The 12,361-nt window shown below is 64.3% G+C and overlaps 1 protein-coding gene across 1 annotated transcript; it reads left to right on the top strand.

Moving 5' to 3' along the window:
* Positions 1-393: 393 nt before the first annotated feature.
* On the top strand, positions 394-11,960 carry LOC123256011 (disco-interacting protein 2 homolog A-like; the record flags this gene model as incomplete). Its single annotated transcript, XM_044684707.1, has 13 exons — positions 394-672; positions 1,026-1,153; positions 2,010-2,124; positions 3,300-3,501; positions 4,524-4,633; positions 4,731-4,811; positions 7,514-7,637; positions 8,434-8,555; positions 10,339-10,450; positions 10,931-11,040; positions 11,396-11,526; positions 11,658-11,826; positions 11,886-11,960. Coding segments are annotated over 13 exons (1,758 nt in total), but the record flags the coding sequence as incomplete, so codon positions are not given.
* Positions 11,961-12,361: the final 401 nt, after the last annotated feature.

Genomic DNA, 12,361 nt, shown 5'->3' with positions numbered 1-12,361 from the left:
CAGAAGCTGGGGAGCCTCCCATTTGGCTGTAAAGAAGGAGGCTGGCAGACTCCGGCCCTTCCGTCCCTTCCTTCCTCCCTCCGGGGTGAGCCTTCCCCGTCCTCCCAGAGCCGCCTCCCGAGCTTCGTCTTGGAGAAGATGCCGTCTGTGTGTGCAGAGCTTCCCCGCCGGCACGTGGATGGAGAGCCGGGCCTAGAGGCTGGCGGGGTGACCCTGGACAAGTCACCTGTCCCCCAGGACCCGGCCCTGAGCGCTCTCCCGCCTTGGAACCGAGACGGCGGGGAAGGTCGCGTCCGGCGGGCGGGCGCTCGTCCCCGTGTGTGCTTGGAGCACCGCCACGGCTCGGGCTCCACAAGGCCCGTTTTTAGCCACTCTCCAGCCTTAGACCCACAGGAAGGAGAGCCACTGCGGGCCGGTCACAGGCTCATCCCGGGGGAGAAGGAGGCCTGGGAAAGGCCTGGAGGAAGCGGCTCGGCCCCCTTCGTCTTCCCCTCTAGTCTCGGCCCAGTGTCGGCCCGGCAGGACCAGCCGAGGCTCTCCGGAGCGCCCGGGCCGACCCGCTCTTCTCTGCTCTGCTCTTCTCTCCACCAGACGATCCCGGTCACGGCGGGAGGCGCGCCCATCTCGGAGCAGCCCTTCACGAGGACGGGATTGCTGGGCTTCATCGGGCCAGTAAGTGCCCCCGGCCCGGCCCTCGGTGCGTGCCCACCTCCAAGGCTTTGCTCCCTCTCCTGGTGCCCTTCCCTGCCCAGGCTGCCAGAGCTTCCCTGTTCTTGGCGTGCACCAGGCCCTGCCCGTGTCTGTCCCCCCCGGGCACCAGGCCCTGCCCAGGAGTGCCCCCCGGGCACCAGGCCCTGCCCGTGTCTGTCCCCCCCCTGGGCACAGGCCCTGCCTAGGAGTGCCCCCGGGCACCAGGCCCTGCCTAGGAGTGCCCCCCGGGCACAGGCCCTGCCCGTGTCTGTCCCCCCCAGCACCAGAGCCTGGCGTCCCGAGCGCCCCTGGTAACTTGGGTCTTTTGTGTTAAGGACCAGCTGGTGTTCGTCGTGGGGAAGCTGGATGGGCTGATGGTGGTCGGCCTTCGCCGGCACAGCGCGGATGACGTGGTGGCCACCGCCCTGGCCGTGGAGCCGATGAAGTTTGTCTATAGAGGAAGGTGCTGAGCCAGGCGGGCCCGTGACACCCAGTGACGGGGCAGAGACCTGGGTGGGCCCAGGATGTCTGGTGGGGTGGGCAGAGGCCCAGGCGGACCTGGGATGCCCAGCAGGGGAGTGGCAGAGGCCTGAGTGAGATGCGTCGGCCCCCTTTCTAGCAGTCGTAGCTAGGATCAGAGGGATGAGCCCGGTGCCCCTTCTGGGTGCCAGGCACGGCGGGATGCCACCCCTTGACTCCGTCCCCCTGATGCCCCAGGGGCTTCGGGGCGATCGTAGGCGGGAGAGGGGAAGCAGCTGGGGCGGCGAGAGGCAGCCATGCGGGCTTCTGGGAGCAGAGGGGAAGAAGGAGTGCATGGAAACGGCCGGGCCAAGCCTGGAGGCAGGAAACAGGCAGGGCTGTGCCAGGAGCCCAGGGCAGGAGGCCTGCAAGGGGAGGAAGGCAGGCCTGTGGTCAGGAAATAGCCTCGGGGGTTGGGGGTTGATCCTTGGGGCCGTGAGGGCCACTGACTGGCGTAGCGAGCTGGGTGGAGGCTGGCCGGCCAGCAAGGACCGTCGTGTCACGAGTGCCTATGTGGGCAGAGAGGAGGGACAGAGCCGGCCGGCGATGGCGGGGCGGGGAAGCCGAGGGAGCCGGGTGCCAGGGGCGGGGAGGGCCCGGGCCGTTCCGGGCTGGCTCCACGGCAGAAGAGCGGGCAGGGCTAGGCGGTGGGGTCAGCTGACTCGCCCAGGGTCACACGGCCAGGAAGCGTCCACAGGCAGGCTCTACCCGGGCCCCCGGCTGCCCCCGACGAGGGGATGAAGCTGTTTTGCTCCAGAGCAAGGGGAGGCCCGGCCCGACCCTCCTGCCCTGCGTTGCAGAATAGCCGTGTTCTCGGTGACGGTCTTACACGATGACCGCATCGTGCTGGTGGCCGAGCAGCGTCCGGACGCGTCGGAGGAGGACAGTTTCCAGTGGATGAGCCGCGTCCTGCAGGTAGGGCCTCTAGAACCAAATCCAGGAGCCACTTGGCAGCTTCGGGCCCCGGCCAGCCCTCGGCGTGCCCTTTGGGAAAGGGGCTCGTGTCACCCTCGCCCCACGAGGCCGTGCCGGAACGGGGACACGGGCTGCCCGCGGCCCAGGGAGAGTCGGCGGGGGCAGCGAGGGCACATTCCCCCAGGCCGGGAAGGGCCTGGACTTTGGGGCTGCTGCCGAATTCAGCTGGCATCTGGGGTGTGGGGCCCAGCCCCCCAAGGCTCCAGCCTCTGAGGGCCTTTAGGGGAATGACACGTGCTTTGGGCCTTGCCCAGGAGGAGTGCCAGAGCCGTTAGTGCCAGGAAGAGACGGCCCGTGCCCTCGGGGTCCTCGTACCTTTTGGGGACGTACACCCCAGACGGGAGGAGGGAGAAGGCACCGGGCATGGGGTGACTGTGGGGGAATTTGGCTGAGCCCCCCCAGCCCCGGCGCCTGGCCTGAGCCGAGCCACAGACCAGGCTGTCGTCCGGCCTGGCTTTGGCCCCACGGGGCCTCCCGGTCACCCTGGGGTCTCGGCTGGCGGGGGGACCCTTGCTTCGCTTAAACAAGGAGGCGCCTAGAAGTTCTGGGCCCGGCCAGGCCTCGAGGGACGGGAGGGCTCAGGACAAGGTCACTGGTTGAGTTTGGAGTTTTAAGGCCCTCAAGTAGCAGATCCCGCGGCCCCTGCAGCAAGGGCGAGGCAGGGGGGTCCTGCGGCCAGGAAGTGGCCGAGGCCACACCGAAGCCCGGCCCTCTGCTGGCCACCTCGTCGCCCCTTGGAGTTAGATTTCTCACCGAGGTCAGGGGAAGAAAGCCAACCGGCAAGTCCGGGGGGACCAGCAGGCGAGGGAGGGGGCCCGGCCTCCCCCGGCAGCTCGGCCTCTGCCCACTGGGGATGTCCCTTGGCGTCGGGTGGGCGGCATCATCGAGGCCTTCCGGACGAGGACACGGTGCTGAGGGTATTCGTGGCCGTTCCCACCCGAGCCCTCGCTCCCGTGCCCCTGCCCACTGGGGGGAGAGAGCCGGACCGGGCTGGGCCGCTTGGCAGCCCGGCTGGGGCAGCCGTGCCCGAGACATCCAGTGCCAGCCCGTGCCCTCGCCATGTCAGGGGCATCCATTTCCGGAAGGCTCCAGCCGCGTCCTGTCCTTTCCTGTAGGCCATCGACAGCATCCATCAGGTCGGCGTGTACTGCCTGGCCCTGGTCCCTGCCAACACTCTGCCCAAGGCCCCCCTCGGGGGGATCCACATCTCGGAGACCAAGCAGCGCTTCCTCGAGGGCGCTCTGCACCCCTGCAGCGTCCTGATGTGCCCCCACACCTGTGTCACCAACCTCCCCAAGCCTCGCCAGAAGCAGCCAGGTCAGTGTCCGGGGCGCGTGCCCGGCCGGGCTCTCCGGATGCCGGTCACTCGTGGGGCTCTTTCTTGAGGACGTCCCACGGGGAAGGCCGGGGTGCAGCGGCCGATGCTTAGTGGTGAGGCAGAGCTGTGGAAGGGGCCGCCGAAAGCAGACGCCGTCCGGGGAAGGCCCAGCTTTTCTGCTGCCCGCCGTAAGAGAGGGACCCCACCAAGGAGACCCCGAAGCCCGCGCCCGCCCTCGTCCGTCCTTGCAGGTTCCCTGAGCCACGTCCGAAGAGGGTTGGCAGGAGCCACGCCGCTTTGGAGCTTGGACGGGCGGGTGGGACAGGCAGAGGGATGGCCCGACGGGCCGCTGCAGGGTATCTGGCCGGCTGGCCTACCTGGCCCCGGCCCGGAGCCGTTTCCCACAGATTCCCGGGGCTTTGGAGGCATTTTAAAATTCATTTCACTCTTCTCTGCCTTCCACCCCGCCTTGAAAAAGAAAGTCGGCCGAGTTCTGCGGCCGCGGCGGCCCTGAGCTGCCTCTCCAAGTCTGTCTTCACGCCGGTGGCGGGGTGGCCCTCGTGGCCGCGGCGCCCCACTTGGCTCGGCTCCCCGCCACCAGCTCCTGCCCCCTCGGGTGTTTCTCGTGGCCCAGCAGTGCTTGGCCGTGTCCCTCTGCTGCCGTCTGTCCCCCCAAAGACAGCTGCTCCCGCCCCGGCTGCTGCCGGGCTTTCTCCTCTGGGGAGATGGCTTGGAGGACTGGGGGTGGTAGAGGCCAGCGAGCCTCCTCCCGAGAGGCTCTCCAGAACATGGTGCACCCCAGGGAGGCCCGGGGGGTGGTGCGAGCCTTCTCGGAGCGTCTTTTTCCAGGGGCAGGGCCTGGGGGGGGGGCTGGGCGGGGGCTCCCGAGGCCTGGCCTCCGCTGTCTGGACAGTCTGCGGGCATTTCAGGGGCTCGTGCCATTGCCCAGGCCTTCGCTTCTCCTGGCGCTTCCTTCCATTCTGGGGTTCTCCTGAGCTCAGGCCTTCTCTTCCGCCCACAGACGTCGGGCCGGCCTCCATGATTGTGGGCAACCTCGTGGCTGGGAAGAGAATCGCCCAGGCCTCGGGCAGAGACGTCACGCAGCTGGAGGACAATGACCAGGCAAGAAAGGTGGCCGTGTTCCGTCCTTGCCCTCGTGCCCTGCCGGGGGGCCCAGGCTGTGTGGGGGCGTCCGGGCAGGCCTGACCTCTCCTTCTCTCCCAACCAGTTTTTGTACCTGGCGGACGTGTTGCAGTGGCGGGCTCAGACCACCCCGGACCACCCTCTCTTCCTGCTGCTCAATGCCAAGGTGAGCGGGCCGGAGGGGCAGCGGCGATCGGCAGGTGCCCCGTCTCGGCCTTCCCCTTCCTCCTCCTCTGTGGCCATTGACCAGAGCCGCTGCCTGACCGCCGGGTGGCTGAGTGGCCGCACGCGCCTGGCCTGCTCTTGTTTACCCCCTTCAGGGCTCTCGGGCTCATGCTTGGCCACAGGGGGCTCTCCCGGCCCTGGCCCTGGCCCTGGCCTCCACGAGGTCACGTTCCCGCGCGGTGACCAGAGGGAGAGCTGCGGGAGGCCGGGAGGGCGAAGGCCCGGCTGAGAGTGAAGCGAGCCCGGGGCGAGCTCCAGGGCCCGGAGCCGGCAGGGGGCCGAGGGCAGACGAGCCACAGGACGGAGATGCGCCGAGAACAGCTTCTGCGGCCTGGCCAAGGCGTCCGCGTTGGGTTGGGGGCGGCTCCCTGGAGCGGCCCGGAAAGACGGTTCTGGTCAGGCTGCGCTGGAAGAGTCGTTCGGGGAGTGACTGCAGAGCAGGGGCACGGGAAGACGCCGGGGGGTGCAGCGGAGGAGGAGGGGGGCGCTTGGCCAGGCCCAAAGATGGCCTCTGTGGGCGAGAAAGGTTCAGCTCCAGGCGCCCCGACCCCGAGGAAACGAGCCCCCGAGGCTGCCCCCGAGGCTGCCCCCGAGGCTGCCCCCGAGGCTGCCCCGGCTCAGGCTCGAGGAGAGCAGAGCAGAGATGTCCGAGAGGGGATTGTGGCTGAAGGCTGACGTTGGGAGCCGGCCTGGACATCGTCTTTATCCCCCATGTGGACACGGTTCAGGTTTGAGCATCTCCCACAGTGTCCAGAAGCGCGTCCCTGCCCGCCCGGTCACCACGCCGGCTCTCAGGCCCGCCAGCCTCTGGCCTCGAGGCTTTTTCCGTACATTAAGCCTAGGCCAGCCTCTGCCACTCGCCCTTCAGGGCTCTGCAGGCTGAGCCCGCACCGCCTTCACACGATGGCCCTTCGGGTCCTTGAAGGTCGTTCCTTTCGGCCTTCCTCTCGGAGAAGCCTCGCCACCTCTGAGCACCCCCTGACTGGCCCCCGGACCTAGCATCCAGAGGAGCAGGTCCCCCCCTTTCCTGAGAGGCGCTTCCTCTCGGCTGCCCTGTTGCCCCGTTGGCTCAGGTGTCCAGCAGAGCCTGCCTAGATGAGTGGCCGGGAGCCTGGTTCTGTGCATCCTCGGGGGCCCTCCCGCTGATCCGCAGCCTCTTTCAAGCCTGGCCTCCGGTGTCCAGGGCATTAGCTCTCGTGCCAGGGACGCTTGGTGGCGGGAGTGCCCCATCCAGGCCTTGATCGGAGTCGTCCACGAAAACGTTGGCTAGGCCCGGCCCGAGGCGGGGAGCCTGAGCCCCCCCCCAGAGCGCTCCTTCTCGAGCTCCCCCGCCATGTTCCTGGCCCAAAAGTGAGCAGCCGAATGGTGGCGTGCTGGGAGCCAGGACCCAGGCTCCCCTTTCTCCTGCACCCCGGCTTTATGTCATCACCGGCAGTGGCTCATCCTCGTTAGCTCTGTTGGCTTCATTTTTGGGGTCCCTTGGCAGAAAACGGCAGGAAGCGGGGTCATGGCCTTCCTCTCTTCCCAGCCATTGTCTCTGGGCTTGGCTTTCCCTCAGAAATGAGCTTTTTCCTTGTCTGACCGAGCCAAGAGGCTCCCTTTGGCCCCTCCTCAGCTTTAGGAGCCCCAGCGCTGGCCCTGGCAGCCTCCTCTGCCCTCTGCCTCTGCTCAGCTCAAGTCTCTGCTGTCTGGCCTGACAAGTTCTTCACACAGCCTCCCCTTTGCCTTTTCTTGGCAAATGTTCCTCTTTTTGTCTTTAGGGTTTCATTCCTGGACTCCCCGAGTCCCCTTGCCAGGGAGCGCGGGCCCCAACCTGGCCTTCCTCTGGGCCCCCTGAAGTCTGGGGTGCGATTGGCTTTCCCGCCCTCTGCCACAAGCCCGGACAGTGGAGCGGTCACGTCCCCTGAATTTTCCACTGTTCTCTCCTGCCCCCAGGACCCCCCCAGGGCCTTCCCCCCAAACTGTCCTAAGTGAAGCTAGAGATGTCGGAACCCTGACCCGGCCCGTGGCCCAGAGTGGGCCGTCACTGGCGACCTCCTGTGCCAAGCCCGGGCGAGTGACATTTCTGTTTCTGACTGACTCGGTGCAGAGCGTTGACAAGCCGTGACCCCAAGCGTGGGCTTTCGGGACGATCGTTGGGTACTTTAGGGGCTCCGTTCTGGCTTTTGGCCCCGCAGATCTAGCATCAGGATGATCTGCTCACCCTCTCCTGGGCAGGCTCGGTGCTCCCGCACGCTCGGCCGCAGGGCTCTTGCAGAGGGACTCGGTGGACACAGATGTCCTCTGCCCCTCCCCCCCGTGTATTTTCAGACGGTGACCCCTGCCTGTTGGGGCTGTTGTGGTCCCTGAGGCTTTGCCCACTTTGGGCCTCTTCACGGGAATGACTTGTTCTTACGTGTTCAGGATTGACCTTCCTGAGCTGTCGGGAAAGACGGCTCTGCTGGGAATCTGCAGTTTGAATTTTGTGGCATGCTTGGAGCCAGCTCGGCCCTGGCAGTGTGGAAGTGGGGCATTTGGGGTTCTAGCTTCTCTTTCTCAATTCGGGAGGTGGCCTGTGCCCTCGCCTCCTTTCTCGGAAGAGAACAGGCGCCCCTCTGTGTGCATCTTCCCGTGTTCCCAAAGGCCTTTTGCTCTCCTCTTCAGGGCACAGTCACCAGCACCGCCACCTGCGTCCAGCTGCACAAGAAGGCCGAGCGAGTAGCCGCTGCCCTGACCGAGAGGGGCCGCCTGAGCGTTGGAGACCATGTGGCTTTGGTTTACCCTCCAGGTAGGCAGGGCCAGAATGAAGGCTCCCCTGTCCATCTGGGACGACGGAGGTGCCCAGGCCAAGTCTGGACCTTTGGGACAGGCCCCACAGGGCCAGATCTGGCTCCAGTCTGGTGCTGGTGCCAGAAGGGTTGATGGAACCTGGGACACATCCAGGGGGTTGAGGGAGCCACCAGCCTGAACCAAAGCTGAGGCAAGACTCCTGATAGAACCAGGTTCTGATCCACTCCAGGCAGCATCTCCTACTGTGTGTGAATCTGGGGAAACTGGTGCTGCTGGGCTTCTTGGCATTGCCATGAACACTCGAGAAAGCCTCAGGTCTCTGGTCATTGGGAGTGCCTGTCTGGCTCCACCCAAAGGATGGACCCCACCTAGGGCCATCGATCCGGGGAGTTGATGGGGCACAGTGGAAAGGGGCTGGCAAGCGGCTGCTTACTGCCCTCTTGGCTGGGAACATGCCCCAGAGTTCTGGCTGCCCAAAGTCTCCGTTCATGCGCTCTGAGGCTGGCAAGACAACGAGAGGGAGATGGGGAGAGAAATGGTGGCCTGTCCTGTGACGAAGGCCCCTTGAGGATGGCCAGCCTCAGGTTGGGGAGGTAGAGGGTCCCGGTGTGGAGCTGCAGGGGTGCAGGGCCGGGAAGCGAGGCCTCGCCAGGGGACAGAGACAGCCTTGGGAAGCACTTCTTGGAGTCCGTCGCTTTGTCTGATGCGCCCGTGGATGGGGATTCTCTCTCCGGCTGAGGGTGAACTGCTCTCCTGAAGGCTCTCTCTTTCCTGGTCGGGTTTGGCCATTTCAGGTGTGGACCTCATTGCCACCTTCTATGGCTGTCTTTACGCTGGCTGCATCCCCATCACGGTCCGACCTCCTCACCCCCAGAATCTTGCCACCACTCTGCCCACGGTCAAGATGATTGTGGAAGTAAGTCTGGGAAAAACCTTTGATTCCAGCAGGTGGAAGCCAGAGCCAGGACCCCTGTGGGTCCCCCGGTGAGGTGCCCTGGCTGGGGGTGTGCCCTGCCCTGGGAGGGCCCTGTTATTCTATCCCCATTGCCATGTTCGCTGCCTGATCAGTCCTAGAATTCTCCTGGCGATACACACATCCAGACCGACAGCTCTGATTCTTCGAATACTTGCCACATTTCTCCTTACGATAATTATCCCAGTCACCGCCAACAGTCTCTTCCGCCTGTTTGTCGGATGAGAAGGTGTAAGCATTAACCCTTTCTGTTCACGGCCGAGGCTATGGACAGACACACAGCCGCGGGCACCGTGGCCCTCCAGGCCGTCCTCTCCAGCCATGCGGACGACGTTGGGTTAACACTTAGGAGAGAGAGCACGGCTTAGGCGAGAGCGTGAGCCCTGCAGCTGGTCTTCTCCGCCAACAGACACAACCTGACTCTCCTCCACCTAGGCATTGCTGTGCCAGGGATCAGCCCAGTGCGGCCTTCCACCTTGACTTCCCTCAGCCATAGACGTTCTGGCCAGCCTGCCTGCCCTCCTCTGTTTAGGCGCTCTTGTCGTGGCAGACGTTTACTCTTACTCCAGTTTCACCCTAGAGTAGAAAATACTCCAGCGAGCCTCCTATTGCCTTGTGCTCAGGGGCAGCCACTCGGGCCTCCTAAGAGTGGTGGCTGGCCTTGAGAAGCGCCCCCAGCTTCCCTGCACACTTGCACACACGCTCACCTCTTTACCAGGCAACCTGGACTCAGGAACACCATTCCTAGCAAACCCAACCACGGAAGTCCCAGACACATCCTAGACAATCCCCCGTGAGGGAAAAGAATCCAGACCACTGGAGCCCTGTTCCGCGTCTAGCCTCAGGCAGCATTTCCGCAGGATTTATCCTAACCAGAAACATTCTGCCGATATCCTCGATAACGGGCCTACCGTAACCACATCATCAGCCCTCGTGATCGCTCTTCCAGCTCTTCCAGTTGGCACTCACAAACTTAGGAACACAATAAGCCGTACTGTCGGCGTCTCCACCGCATTCTTGCCCGCGCGTCACTCCTGCCGTACTAACTGATCTAACGGATAGGAAAAAACAGGGCCCGAAGGCCAAGCTAGTACACATTCTCCACCGTCTTCCTTCGTGACTTCCACTCTGAAAGGTCTAATCAAGATATACTTTTTGTCATTTATCGTTTCAATTATCCCTATTATAATATTTATTCCATCTACGTCCACGAACCACTCTAAAAGATTCGCCCTAATAGAGCCGAGGCCTGTCCGCCACCACCATAGGCAGCCGCCACGAAAATCTTGACCCATATAGAAACCTTGTACAGAATCAAAGAGCTCAGCAGCTCTACCGACGCCAGCCTCGCCTGACGTAGCGTATCGCACCAATTCTATCAATAAGGTAAATAACTCGAGTCTCAGGATGCTCCTCCATCGCCACGGCAGCAGGATAACCAGAAGCTACCAGGCCTAAAGTATATCCTCTGAGCTTACAACAGTAGCCCAGCCTAACGCCCATAAACAGGCGGAGGTTTGGAAGCAAAAGCCACAAACCCAAAACTTAGCCATAAAGAAAAAAAGAAAACCCTGACTAGTCCCGACCCTAACCATAATGTACAGCGTGAAAAACCACCGTTGTAGTTCAACTGCCAAAACCCAATGACCAGCCCGCACCAAACCCACCCACCGGGGAGCCCAGGTCACCGCCTGCCCCCCATCTGGAACCATCTTCCCCCACTCAGGTCAGCAAGTCCACGTGTATTCTTACAACCCAAGCAATAATGAAACTCCTTAAGTCCAAGGAAGCTGGCGCAGCCGTGGACGTGAAAACGTGGCCCACCATCTTAGATACAGGTACTGGTGGCCCATGAGGTGCTCCGGCACCTGGTTCAGGGCCTGCCTGGCCCATAGGGAGGGGGCCTCGCTGGTCAGCCGGGGCTCTCTGCTGCCTGCAGGGCCGTGCAGACGGGCCCCTCGCTGGGGCAGGTGGCACCAGGCCAAGCCTCTTGGTGGACTCCGAGTCAAGGAGGCCAGTCCCAGGAGGAGCCGCTCATGGCTCTCCCTCCTGGAGAAGGAGCAGGGTGGTGGGTTTGGAGGCCGAGAACCTGCCAGGGTTTAAGTCGGGCCTCTGCCACCTTGCCTTCCATCCCTTTGAGCAAGCGACTTGCCTGGGCTTTATGGTAAGAGGCTGGCACTAGATACCCCGTAGGGTGCCAGCTGGGGGCACAGTTCATGGGGCCTTCGGCTGTGCCCACTGTCCTAGCTGGCTGGGGAGCCCTGTCGCCCCGCCCCCTCTTCCTCCTCCTGGCACGGCCCACTTTCCTCCCTCCACAGATGACCTCCCAAAGAAGAAGGTGGCGAGTGTGTTCCGGCCTCCCTCCCCGGATATGCTGGCCTACCTAGACTTCAGCGTCTCCACCACGGGCATATTGGCTGGAGTCAAGGTAGGCCTGCCTCGAGGGTGACGGCGCTGCTGCTCCGTCCGGGAGAGTGCATTGGGTGTGGGTTCGAGTCTCTCCTTGGGGCCCCTGGCCAAGGCTGCCGTCGACACAAGGTAGCTCTGCTGCCCTGGGAGCCGGCCTTCCCGACCTTCATGGAGGCGCGCGCCGACCCCCAATTTGCCGGTATTGCCGTGGCGAAGCCATCCATCGTGTGATGATAACAAATGGCATTTCTGTGGGCAGAAAAAGACAGGAAACAGGCTTGTCCCGGGGAGGGGGTGCCCCTGGGCATCCCCAGCAGCGGGCGGAGGGTGGTGAGCTCCCCGCCCTGAGACGCCGTTTCATCCGCCTCCTTCAGATGTCGCACACGGCCACGAGTGCCTTATGCCGCTCCATCAAGCTTCAGTGCGAGCTCTACCCGTCCCGGCAGATCGCCGTCTGCCTCGACCCCTACTGTGGCCTGGGCTTTGCCCTCTGGTGCTTGTGCAGGTACGTGGTCCTGGCCCCAGGCCCCTCCCCTTCGGCTCTGGGTCCGGAGGCTCCGGCCAGCAGAGAGCCTTTCCTGAGCAGGGAGGCTCCGGGCTTCCGCCCCTGACCCGCCGCTCCTGCCCTCTCCCCAGTGTCTATTCAGGACACCAGTCCCTCCTGGTCCCCCCGCTTGAGCTTGAAAACAACGTGTCCTTGTGGCTGTCGGCCGTGAGTCAGTACCGAGTTCGGGTCACCTTCTGTTCCTACTCCGTCATGGAGATGTGCACCAAAGGGCTGGGGACGCAGACCGACCTCCTCAGGGTGAGTGGCTCGGCCCCCTGCGGACCCAGAGGCTGGGGGGCCTTCGGGCTTGGGCCGAGGCTGCGGCCGGGCTCCCTGCGCTCACCTTGGCCGGAGACGGCGCAGGAGGGGCAGCTTCTTCCGCTCCTCGCTAGGCTGGCTGCCGTTCCTTCTGGTCAGACCCCAAACTCCACAGAGCGTGGCCAGGGGTCACTTTCCCCGAGTGGCCACTGGACCCAAAGGTCAGCCTGCGACCGTTCCCCGTGGACGTGTTGGGGATTCGTGGGCGCTTGAGGTCCGGCCTGGGGGAGGGAGGCGGCCTCCTAGTTAGCACCCGTGCGGGCACGGCGGAGGCCTCGAGCGTCCCTCTGGCTGCCCGTCGTGTACCTGCTGCCCGGGCCTCGCTCTCCCGTCCTGCCCGGCCTCGCCACATCGTGGCCCTCTGCCGTGGTGGCTCCGTGCCAGGGACAGGCCGAAGAGGGCTTTTCTGTCCCTCGGCCTCACTTCCCGCATCATGGAGGTGACGCGGTGGAGAAGGAGCGCAGAACGAGAACCC

The sequence above is a fragment of the Gracilinanus agilis genome, unplaced genomic scaffold (genome assembly GCF_016433145.1).
Source record: "Gracilinanus agilis isolate LMUSP501 unplaced genomic scaffold, AgileGrace unplaced_scaffold55280, whole genome shotgun sequence".
NCBI classification, from domain to species: Eukaryota; Metazoa; Chordata; class Mammalia; order Didelphimorphia; family Didelphidae; genus Gracilinanus; species Gracilinanus agilis.
The sequence above is the reverse complement of the archived record's forward strand: the minus strand, read 5'-3'. Positions and strand labels throughout refer to the sequence as shown.